This window comes from Vanellus vanellus (genome assembly GCF_965231255.1).
Source record: "Vanellus vanellus genome assembly, chromosome: 3".
Lineage (NCBI taxonomy): Eukaryota > Metazoa > Chordata > Aves > Charadriiformes > Charadriidae > Vanellus > Vanellus vanellus.
The window spans coordinates 102,824,886-102,837,581 of NC_138907.1; the positions used below are offsets into that span (position 1 = coordinate 102,824,886).

Sequence of the window (12,696 nt, forward strand, 5' to 3'; positions counted from 1 at the left end):
TGCCTGCGCTGGCTGCTTTTCTGCCCTCATCCCCCCTCCCCCCTCCGGCCCCCCATTTCCCAGGGCTGCAGCAACTGAGGATCCGATCCCGCAGAACTTTCTGGCACTGACCCCGCGCTCTGAATCCGCAGACAAAAGGCCAGTTTTGCAGACCTGGGCAGGAACGGTAACACCTTGGCTTGCTCAGCAAAGGAGGGCTCCTGGCAGATGACAAGAGGCGTTTTTCCCTCCGGCAGCGAGGCGTGCTGCCCGCTCGGCGTCCCAGCCACGGTTGAACGGCAGTGCCCCATACAGCTAATTTGTATTCTCCGTGCTTTGGGTGATCTCTGGTGCTGTGGGATTCGGGGCTGGGGCGAAATAAATAAAACCACGGAGCCGAGAGCTCAGCTGGCCGCTAGCAATGGCAAGGGAGAAACAAGGCAGGGGCACGGCTGCAGTTAGGATGCTTCCGATCAGGAAGCTTCCAAAACCGCTCTGTGTAAAATGGAAACACGCCCTGCAGCTGAAACCAGAGGAGGGCAAGCCCGCGGGCGTCTCCGGCAGCGGCAGCGCAGCCTTTCGCTGGGGTGAGGTTATCTCTGCGAGAGCCTCTCTCCACTGGGACCTGGCAGCCATGGGCCTGCCGTAAGCGTTCGGCTTAAATTATCAAGGGTGGGCAGCTGCAAAGTTTTTGTAGACGCGGGCTAACGGTGTTGCTGCAGCGGTATTAAGCTGCTAGCGTAGAGGGAGGGGATTTACTTATTTTTAATGTGAACTTGTAATGCTGAAGAGTTTGGTGATGTAACTCTTGATGATACTTCGGTCTAAGCCCTGCTCGTTCCTTCGGTGCAGTGGCAGCCTGAGATTTTTCTCTGCTGTTAGAGAACTCCATAGCTAGAGATAAATACTGGTGTGTCCTCACTGCTGCTAAGAGGAGTTGAAGCTGCATCGGGGAGAGCAAGGCTGTGGCACGCATGATCCTCTGATGCTGTTCAGCCACGAAAGCTGGAGTTTCTTATAAAAGTGTTCATGTATTTGGGGTGCGCTAGACATAATCTGCTTTCAGAGTAGCCAAGGCATGTAATCTGCCTGGAGAGAGCTGTGCTGGCACGCATGGGGTGAGGATTTCCCTTGAAAACTTGCGATGCCTGGAGATGGCTGGGGTCGGCTGGGTGGAGATCCCTTCCCGGCTTTACATCAGCTGAGGAGTAGATGAAAGGCACCGCTGTGCTGCGTTTGCTGAAGTTTAAGAGTGGGTTTGCCCTCAGAAGACGCTGTTGCCAGCTGGCACGGGTCAAGGACGCTAAAAAGACATGCCAGAATTTTGCTGGATTTTACTGAATTTCTTACAAGGTATATGTTCTGTAGGTAACACGTGCTGGAAGTCCTTAGGAACTTCTTTGTGTTTTTTATCCATAAGCAGCTAAGTGAATTTATCATTAAGTGATCTAACTTAAGTCTCCTGTACTTTAGCATGCAAATGCAACGAGAGAGAGCAGCAGTGAAATTAATATGCTGTGGAGCTTTCTCTTGCGAGCTGGGGAAGAGTCTGGCTGCCGGCCTCTTTGCCTCACTCTGCTTTTTAAAAAGCAGTTGCGCTTTGTGTGGTTTAGTATCTTTTACATACCAGCAGCTGATCAAACGAAGTATCTTTGACTAAAACTCACGCATATCTGGTACATAAATATAGCATCATTAAGGATACTTAGTTTATGTGCTGTCTGATCAGTCTCTTACTGCAGTATTTTTAGTAAGTTGATGTTGTCTTTACATTTCTCAGCAAGAATTCCTCTTGTTGCATTCCTTGCCTTTAGGACAGCCAGAGTTGAAATAAAATATTTTGAATTCTCTGGTCAAATCTCTTCTTTCCCTGCTGACCTTCATTTTGTGTTGTTTACAAGAGGAATTAACTTTGAGAAGATAAGATGAACAGAAAAAAACCAAAATGTAAGTTGGAAATAATACTGTAAATCTTTCAGGCTTCTAGGCAGCACCTTTAATTGCTCGTTCTTTCGTGACTCGCTAGGAGCAGATTCTTGGAAATAAGTTTGAAGATTCCAATTTTTGAAACTATAGCGGAACTGCCAATTTTTTAGGATTTCAGGCTGACGCAGTGCTTGAATCTGGCAGCTGCAGGTGGAAAGACCAGTGCTCAGAGATCCAGAGCTGCCTCTTGGGAAGCGTGTTCCTTGTTAGTGACATTTGGTTGGTAATTGGTTAAAGGCTCTCAAGTACTGAGCTGACCTCATTCCTCTACCTTCCTCATTTTTGGGGCAGCAAACATTGCAACATCAAAAGCTTCTGTTTCTGCTGAGGTCAGAATAAAACCCCACCCGTACTGAGCAAGGTGGTGGTACTTACAAGGTTAAAATGCTCGTCTTCTGCCTGTCTTCTAGTGGTCTCAGCAGTCCTCGCTCCGGGGTGATGGAGTGAGTCTCCCAATTAACGCTGCCTGCGTCCCACCTGAGATGAATCTTGGGGAGAGGAACAGCAATTGCATATGGTCCCGTGTTAAAATAGAGTGCGTGTCCTGCTGTCCCCTCTGTCCCTCTTGGAGCTGGCACTAAAAGGATGTCACCAATGAGCGTTCATCCTTGCTCCTGCCTGCCACTGCCCAACAGGCAGCGGTGTGGTGGTGTGGGGCACCCACCGATCGACCGGGAGGGTGGACTCGGTGGCATTTTGGGTGTCACCTTGCCACCAGCACAGGAGATGGCTTAGGCAGCGCTCTGCTTGCTGCCTGGCCAGGGGCTCCTGCCACAGCGGCAAGAAGCCAGAGCTCCCATCCCATGTGCAGGGTCATCTCCTGGGACAGGTTGTGCTGGAGAGACTCCATCAGACTGGCAAAGCCTTTTGGAGTAAATGGGCTCTTGGTGGCGTGGTTTTTTTTATTCCAGATGTTGAGGGTTTGGTCTCTGACTTTGAATAGAGACAGGGATACTCTTTCACTGCTGAGGAGCAGAGCCATGAAGACCTCTACCTATTATTTCTTGGTGGTTTTTTTTTTTACTCCCATGAGTGGCCTGTTGTCTTGAGATGGGTCACAAGCAAACTCTGTTGCCTGTTCGAAGCTAACTAAAGCTCCATTTCGATTTGGCAGCTCTTTATATGGGTCATGAAGGCATGTATAGGTGATGCTGCTGTTTGCTACAACCTCCCTGGCATAACTGAACAATTTACTCATTTTGTCCTTTTAATCTCAATCCTCTTTCATCACCTTCTTTCATTGACATGTCTAAAATTAGTCGTAGAAGGGTGAGATCTATACAGCTGTTTAAAAACAGGAATACTTTTGGGGCTATTGACCTCAGCCCTTTGCCGTAATGCTTTTGTTTTCCTGTTTTTACAGTGTACAAAATTATGTTCTTCCAGGGTGCGACATATGCTTTTGAAAGTTGTTTGACTATATAATAGACTTAAGAAGTTGCTTACTGCATGCCAGTCAGAGCACGCTTCTCTGTGTGTGTCCAAACACTTCACAAAACTGACAATAATCCCTGTAATCTGTAGCTGTTTTGTCATATGCAGTATAGTCGCTAATTTGTTTTGCGATTCTTAAATGTGTTAAAAATGCCGAAGATTCCTGTGATCCAACAGGTTTATGCACACTAGCACTGGAAACGCTTTTTCCCTTAGATGGAAGATCACACACAAGGACAAATGAAAAGGATAATCAGTGAATATAGAAGTTAGACTGTTGTTTAAAAAGTTATTTCTAGTTCAGATTGCTTTGCTGTGGCCTTTTCTAAGGCTGTTTAAATTCGGTATTGCAGCAATGCGGTTAAGAGGGCATTGCTTAGGCTGACATCCCTGGAGCTCCAAAGTGCTGATTTGGTACAAGTGGTTTATATCTGGGTTCCTGAGGCCACCAAAGCCTGTTCCCTGTGTCCAATGGAATAGCAGTTATGTCTCTGATAAAGGTATTGCAAACAGTGTCCTGGATTGATTTTTTTGATTGACAAGTCAAATAAATGCTGCCTCTGATCTTACTATGGAGATAACCTGTAGAGCTGCTGTGGACTTTGTACGCAGTGGCTCTCCCTGGATCTGTTTAATGAAATTAATCTCCTAAAATGTATTGCCTAGGTTTCTCTATTTGTGTTTTGGCATTTTGGACACATTATCTTACAGGGTAAATAAGAGCACAAGAGCAAACTTGCCCAAAGTATGTGGTTGGTAAAAGCTTTCCTGCTGTGTTCGATGCGTTGGAGAATTATTTTATTTCCTCGATGAAGTGGTTGACTCATATGAAACGCAAAGCGTCAAGCATTTAGAAAGCACAATGACAGTCTAATAAATTCCCTTACCAGGTGTAGAGATTTTACAGATGCATGCTGCTGCGCATAATTGTCACTTCTCCAAGTGCAAATGAATCGTGCTACTTACGCTGAACTCAGTGCTGCGAATGAAGAGTTGGTCTCAGCATCCCATTGCATCTGGGTATTTTGCATGCCTTTATTAAGCAGCATTAGCTGTAGAGGTTGTGCTTCATTAACGATAGCGTTGTTGATGACCAAAGGCATACTGAGCACGTAGAAATAGAAAACCCTTCTGTGAACTTGTATTTATGCTTGAGTTGTCTGGATTTAGTTGACCTCCCTGTCAAAGCTTCACACCGAACATTTGCCTGCCAAGTGAGGTGCTTGGGACGATGACTAAATACGCTGAGTTGCACTAACATTTACAGGAGACAACACTCGCTTGTGCAAAGCTACAACACATGTGGAAGAAACCTTTTTTTCCCCTGCGTTTTCAAATTCTACCCTGCTCTTTGATGCCTACATCACCCTACCCTTTGAAACACTGGGTCAGCGATGTGAACAAAGTGACTGTTCCTCTGCTGTTATCGCTTGGAAGCGCTCCTCTCCCTCTGTGACCTTGAGAAAACTGCTTCTCTTCTTGCTGGCTGCCTTTGCTGTGACTGGAGGATAATTGCTTTCTTCCTATGCGCAAGTTCAGGCTCTCTGCTGTAAAACGTAGACTTGATTTCAAAAAGGACGTAGTCTTGATTTTGGGTAACACTCTGGCTTTTAAGGCATCTGCGTGCGGATGGACGTGGTGTCACAGTTCTTAAGGATGTTACCAGTGTTAGATGGGAACTAACAAGTATCAATTTGCAAAATAATGTGGTTTAGCTTATTAAACCAAATACACCTCAAAGTATCTTATGGTTTTAGGCCATATGTTTAGATAATTATTCATAAGCACGCAAGTTTGCATTGCTGCCTGTTTTGCTGTGTGTTTTGTTTCTTTTTTTTTTTTTTTTTTTTTTTCCTCGCTCTCCCCTTACTTGATGCTGTTACAAACTTGCTGGGAAGCGTTTCAGATTAAGGTAGTGTTTCTGCTGTGCCCTTGTTGGCTAAGGAGCCCCTAACAAGTGCTAATTACAGGAAAATGCCTTCTTCCCTTAGATGCTGTATGGTTATGGGTTTGGAGCAGACCACAGCTTGGTGGAGGAGCTCCTCTGTGAAGTTAAAACCGTGGCATCCGTATTCAGATAGAGGTCTTGAAGATCAGATCAGATCAGCTCTTGAAGCTCTTAGAAACGAGCAAAAGAAATCTACTTGTACATTTGCCACTACTTTTATCAATTGTCAACATAGGAGTCGAGTTCTTGAGCTGGTCCTGTGTCCTCAGGTTTGGTTTCACTCGAGATGATAAAGACTTGGGAAACTATAGACCTTTATACCTTAATCTTTATAGTGCTATTTCTATGCACATAATTTCATCGGAAAGCTTCTGTTAACCTTTTCCTGAAAGATTATCTCCTGCTCCCGGGTGGCTTTTAGAAATACTGATGTTTTGAATCATCATTTTGAGAATCGTCTCCTGGCCAAACAGTAGGGAGAACCTTTGACTTAAATAACAATAATTAAACCTTTAACCGGTTAAGAGGATGACATTCTCTAATGTTTAACATCGCCCTGCCCTTTAGAGAAAGAAACTCGAGAAACCTTTTTTGCATGCTGAAGTTCAAACGGCATCCTAGTTTGGGTGCATGGCACGTGTGCTTACCGAAGAGCATCTACGTGCTCCGTTCGTTCCCGTGGCTGCTCGCATGCTCTTGAGCGAGACCTCACGTGATGGCTGCAGGACAGTGCTGGTAGAGGCACAGGAATCTGGATGTGGCTTGGAAGGACAAAATAATTGTTAGCTGTGCTTGCGTTTTTGTGTGTGTGCTTATGTGGATCGCGGGGTAGCAGATACTCATGGTGAATGTCCAATTCCGGTTTGGTGGTTCATTTCTCTTGTGCAGCACTGGCACGGCGAGGTTGCTCTTCGCTGGTCACAGACCCTGTGAACTGGGGCAAGGTCTCAACTGTTTGTCCTAAATTAGGGTCATGCATCTATCCTTTGCGTTGTATATTTGTCCCTCAGTTCACTTATGTACAGTGGCCTTTTGGCATGTAGTTAAGCTTTACGTTAGTCTTGTGAGCTTGACTTACTGCACGCGTCCAGCCTTGTTAATGGGGAGAACACCTGCACTTGTAACGCGGTTCAGAATTATCTTTTTTCATTCACATGTGTGATATAGTGACAGAAAATAAGCTGCTAGTCCAGCAGGTCTGGTTACTTACGGATTTTTCTCTGCCTCCTTAACAGCCACTTGCGAAAGATTTGAGCAAGTTTTTTCATATTTTATTGAATTCTGACTTGCGGGCCACCCAGAAGGCGCAGCTTACGCCATGGTCACCTCTGCAGCCTCTTGTTTGCTCCAGCTACAGCAGAGGTGGCTGGGCTTGCCTGGCCCCGGCTGCCAGACCTGACCATGGGCTGGGAAATTTTGGGTGGGTGTCCCCATCACCTTCTGCGGGAGGTTAAAACTCAGTGTAAGGGCTGGAGGAAAACACAAGTGCGAGGGAACCCCAGCAATATGTAGGGGGGTGGACCCATTATGTAGAGATGGAGAGACTTGACAGTAAGCAAGTCAGTAAGGAGTACTGCATTTGGGAATCCCAGTTAAAAATGAGGAGAAAAAATAATAATAATACAGGTAGTCACAGAAAGGCCGCTGTGTTTCACTGTTGATCATTGCCCTGCTAATGCATGAGCTGCTGCCACCGCCTCTTCTTGTTTACAGGTAAAAATTATGCATGGGCATGAGCCATTTTTAGAGTCGATGGTGGTGTCAGACCACTTGTCATGACAGCTTAAATGGCTATAGCGCCGTCCTCTGGTTTTGCAGCCTTTATCAGGTTCCCGAGTAATTCTGAAACTTCCGGAGGTCTTTGAGGCCATACTCGGTCCTCCGCTTTTCCTTGACAGGTTCCTGAAACCTCTAACTTCCCTACCCTTTCTTCTGCCCTTTCAAAACCATCATTGTCTGCCTTTGAAGCAAGCAAACGCAGGCTGTGAGTCTGGCCGTGCCTTGCAGAACAAAAATAACATCCTTTCGTACTTCTTTATATTGATTTCTTGTTCTATCACCACCGCTAAGTGGTTGCATTAAGGTACAGGAAGGGACTGCTAATGTTATTTTCAAAGGGTTTTCTCTCATTTTTTGAAGTCCACTACTTAATTGCCTCGTTCCTTCTAAATTCAGTACAGAGCTCATTTAGATAAGATATTCAAATCTAACTCTAGTTGAGCAACTGCAGAGCTATCATGAATTTCCAGTTGTGCAGACTGAATATTTCTGGGTTTCACAAAACACGTCAGGCTCAAACCATGCACCAGCGCAGGTATCGGTTTCGTACAGCACAGTTCGGCTTTCTAAGCATTTGTGGGGATTGACTTTGTGCCTTGAAATACACATTGAAGAAGCTGTTAAAATACAGATTTGAGTCCTGAAGGACGCGCTTGGTGGGAACACGTGGATGTCGCCAGGTTTTAACCACTGTTTACAGAGTATGAAAAATGATCCTCTTGGAATGAGCGCTTTACCTCCTTTAGTGCTGTGTTGCCTCCGAAGGAGAGATGTATGGCCTTGGGAGGAGGTGACCGTCTTTCAGCCTACAGTGAAGGAGAATGTAAGTGAATTGCTAATTGCACACGTGAAGGAGCTTAGCGGTGAAGTTAAGGGGTTTTCCACCCCTCTCTCTCCCCTTCGTTTTTCCCTGCTGCTCCTTTTCTCACTTTGATATTTCTCTCTGTATCTATTTTTCAGGCTTTGCCTTTTAAAAGCTTATTCACCCGATGCCCTGGGAGATTATTTTGCAGAAGAGAGGAGGAGGGCTGGGTTTTGGGCCCTAATTGGCCACCGGCGGCTCTGACACGTCCCTCCTTTTACAGCAGCATCACTCTGCTGAGACCCCTACCAAATTCCCACCTAAGCTGTCAGTCATTAATGTGAGCGCAGAATGTTAACCAAATCTGGTTTATTTATTTTTTTTTCCTTCCTCTGCTCCTCCATCACGTACCCATTCTTGTGTGAGGCCGTGAATTCAAGCATTTAGCTTCACTAGTCCAGAGTTACAGGTGTATTTAAATGAAGAGTCCCTTCACTGCTATTTACTTTAGAGATGACACATCTGCGTGGGGGACTTGTATTCCAGGGAGATAAAAGCATTGTGGAAAAATAGCTTCCAACCACTGGAATTGTCTTCTGATATTTGAAAGATTGGTTCGTGAAAGAGGTTTTTTGCACAAGAGCATGTTTTGCTTTTGGCATGCAGTAAAAATAGAGCCGTGGTGGTGGTGAGATTCTGGAGGGGGAAACTTTCAGAGAGCTGCCAACATGAATAAGCACTTTCATTGCCTGAAGCATCATTCTCTATCCTACACAGTCTTTCCAAAACGTATATGAAATAGGTGCATGCAGAATGTAAAGGTTTGGTTTTACCTGCTGAGCAACTTTTAATATATTGCCATCCGTATAATAGATATGCACGGAGTTTTACTATAGAGGGTAAAGAGCTTGTCTTTTGCCCAGAGTTTAGGGAGTTGCTTTACAAGTGTGGCTGTTGAAACACAACTTAATTTTTTCCTATCTTTCGCTCGCTCCTGGCAAAATATGAGTGCTTGTAAAATACGCTGTAAGTTAGGTTATCACTTTGCTACAAGCCCCAAACTAAAGGAGAAAGCTTTCTTTTCCATTTGTGAATCGCTTTCTAATTATCTAGCAATGTGGGTGGTTTTTTTCATATAATGAATTTAATTATAAGCTTTGGACGTCAAGTAAAAAAATGCTTGGTATTATCAGAAAATCAAACTTGCCATTGAAATTTAGTCTTGGGCTACTGCACTCAAGGTGTGTCTCATATCATTAGTAAGGTTGTTGATTATCATTTTTTATAGTATAACATGCTTTAAGGCTGAGAATTAAAGGAGATATTTCGCCACTATCTTCAAAGTCTTCAGCTGCAGGCTGACCAGTGTGGAATAAGAGGTTTTGGTCATATTCACCATCTGTTTAGCATTTTATTTCAGTCTTTTCCTGTGTATTTCTTTTCATGAGTTCTGTTCCCATTTGGAATACTTTTGCTGTGTTTAGATTGAATAAAACATTCAAGTTGCCTTTTTTTTTTTTTTTTGAAAGAAATCTGTTGTCGGTCTCCATCTGTTGGGTCTCTCGATGGTTAATATTCTCCCCCTTCCCTGAGTCCTGCCCTGTCACATCTGACCTGCCTTCAGACCATCCCTAGTCCTGCAGTTTTCAAGACAGAGACACAGCAATGCATCTTAAAATGTTACCTTTGTATTCTGAACATTTCAGGGTCTTTTTGTTGTTGTTGTTTGCTTTTTACAGTCCAATAATCTGTTAGTTCATGCTGTTAGGATTGTATTTAAACGTATATTTAAGTTAGCTCTGCATGATGTTAACATACCTTGTATGACCTTTTGTTTCACGTTTTCTTTTTTCTGCAATTCTTTCACTCACTAGAACCATTCCTGTAGGTAAAATGACGTGTGTGCAATGCCTTTTATTTTGGCCTTCTCTTAAAGGCGTTTTAGAATTCTGCTTTAAAAATTCTGCATCTTTCTTTTTGCCAATCTGTTTTATTTACCTTTCTTTTTGCTATGGTCTCAGTTTCTTGCTGGGTGCAATGGCTTTGCTCGGCTTCAGTCAGGTGAGACCTCTTGGTCACCCCCACATGCCTGCCTCGTGCCAGTGCTTCTCCTGCAATAAATCTGGTGATGGGATGGAGCTGGCTGAAAGCTGATCTTCTTGCTTTGTTGCTTTTTTGGGGGCTACCTCTGCTTTCCTCCACCCAGGCAGGAGGGAGGGGAGGAATGAAAGCACTCCTTGCAGCCACGTCAAAAGTTGTTCTTGGTTGCTCCTGGTCATCCCACCCACCTTGGGTATGGTTTTATAGCCATGGACCTGGCGTGGTAGAGGAGCTGGAGTGAAGGTAAGGCGATGAGGTGGCTTATTGGTGGGCACAAGCCAGTGCCATAACAGGTATGAGCAGGAAAAAAGCCTCTGTAGAGGGAGCTTCTCATCTTTTGGAACAAGTTGCTGAAGATGTTGTTTGAGAGAGACTTTGCACAAGTGGTGAGGCAGAGGAGGCATATCTGGTACCCCCTTCTCCAGGGGACCACTGGTCTATGGAGGACAAGATAGCTGCAGGGGGGGGGAGGACGCTTCTCACCTGCTGCTTGTGTGGGTGTTGGTTTGTCCCTGTATCTGAAATGGGTATATTATACCAAATTAACGGTATTGACCCTGCCTTTGCTCCAATGCTTTTGAAAGCACAAAAGTATTAAAACCTTCTGCACCTCAGCACTAAAGCTGAGGGTTCAGTCTAGCTAGGTTCTTCACTGAAACAGGTTTTAGAGGTGGTGGGGTTTCCATGGCGTCAGGAATTTGTTGCCTCTTATTGAAGGAAAAGAGTGGACTTATTTTGCTGGAATCCGCTACCTGTCTTCTGCAGGTGCCTGAATTTTTTTTGTTATGAGCTTGTAGAAAACAGCGTGGCCGTTGCCAGATGTGTGGACAGTGTGCTTTTTTTTTTTTTCTTTTCCCTCCAGTAGTCTATTTAAAGTTCATAGGAAGAATCAGTGATAAAATCACACCAAGCTTTACCAATACAGTATTTCCTTTTAGTTGGTTAGTCTTTCTGCCCTTGAGTAAAATACAAGAAGCTGCAGTGCTTGCAGCCTGGAGCAGGGTCTTCTGATGAAGTAATATTTAGGAAAGCGCTGCCAACATCAAACCAAGAAAATGTACAGGTAGAAGTGCTCTCTTTTCTAGTCATCTTTTTCAGTGGCCCTTGTTACACTGATGATTTGGTACCATGAAACTTGCTGGTTTTTGGCAGTGGTTGGTTTGGCACAGGTCTGGCGCAGGCAAGGATGTTCAGCTCTTCGGGACCCACCAGACTTTTCAGCCCTGAGCTTCTGTAACAGAAATGCCATCAGCTGGCTGCGTGGGTTTGGCAGCGCTTCGTTTACAGATGTGCTAAGTGTTGAACAAGAAGGGAAAGGCGAGGGAATGATCCGTCCGATGTATCTGTAAAATATCTCCTGTCTATTCATCTGCCCCTTTACGAGGATGCGTAGTCTTTGCTCTCGGTACTGCTTGTCAGTCCTGGGCAGGAAAAAAAACAAGGTCAGAATCTCAAAATCTTGCCTTACATAGTGTTAACTCCTTTATCCTTTGGAAAGGAGATTAGATCTTCAAAGGCGGTTGCTTTTCTGAATGATGATCCTATTATTTTTGTCCTGTTTGGGAGGTAGAGGGTTTAACGGAGCGCCTAGTGGCAGGGTTTTGTCCTGAGCAGCATGGTGCCGTGGCATAACAGTTGGACCTGGAGTAATTTCTTTTATTCTTTTCTCTTAATTCTCAGGATGGTGAGAAAAGGAAGGGTTTTTGGTATGTTTTTCTAGTTAGAGCTAGCCGTCACTGGTACTTGCCTGTTTTTTTTTTTTTTCTTTTTGTTAGTACTGTTCACCACGCATGGTTGTGCGGTCTGGCATGGTGTTTAGCATCTTAAAATGCAGGCAGCAAGTGTTGGTGCAGCTGTACAGGATTAACTCATGTCTCATGGGGGTACAGCAGGAAAATAGAAAAGTTTTAAGATTGACTTCTTGTAGCGTGGCTGGCTGTATGAAGAAACAGCAGCAAGGCAAGCCGTGGTATGCATTCACAGTGTCAGTATGCATCTTTTCTTCTGTTAGGTAAAAGTGTAGAAATTCACTTTTATTGAGGAATGACATGGACCTGTTGGAGTGGGTTCAGAGGAGGGCCACAAAGATGATCCGAGGGCTGGAGCACCTCTTCTATGAGGACGTGCTGAGAGAGTTGTGGTTGTTCAGCCTGGAGAAGAGAAAGCTCCAGGGAAACCTTATAGCAGACTTCCAGTACTTAAAGGGTGCCTACAGGAGAGCTGGAGAAGGGCTTTTTACAAGGACATGTAGTGATAGGACAAGGGGGAATGGCTTCAAGCTGGAGGAAGGCAGATTTAGATTAAATATTAGGAAGAAATTTTTCACTCTGAGGGTGGTGAGGCACTGGAACAGGTTGCCCAGGGAAGTTGTGGAGGCCCCATCCCTGGAAGTGTTCAAGGCCAGGCTGGACGGGGCTTTGAGCAACCTGGTCTAGTGGGAGGTGTCCGTGCCCATGGCAGGGGGGTTGGAACCAGATGATCTTTAAGGTCGCTTACAACCTAAACCATTCTATGATTCTATAATATAACTAATTCAGTGTATTAAATGTATTTTTTTTCTGCGTTAGGGCACACCAGGGAATTTAACTTCTCCCACAGCACTGCAGGTAGCAGTGCAGCACCCCATACTCACTGGAAATAAAAGTAAGCACACAAATAAACACTTACC

The 12,696-nt window shown here is 44.8% G+C and overlaps 1 protein-coding gene across 1 annotated transcript in view; it reads left to right on the forward strand.

The window, feature by feature from the left end:
• Positions 1-1,292: 1,292 nt before the first annotated feature.
• The window catches only part of ELOVL5 (ELOVL fatty acid elongase 5), a gene marked incomplete at its 5' end in the record, with an annotated part of 36,243 nt that continues 24,839 nt past the window's right edge, over positions 1,293-12,696 (forward strand). Inside the window, one exon of the mRNA XM_082480546.1 lies at positions 1,293-1,332. Coding sequence (XP_082336672.1) covers positions 1,293-1,332 — 40 coding nt within the window. The remainder of the gene's footprint in view (positions 1,333-12,696) is intronic.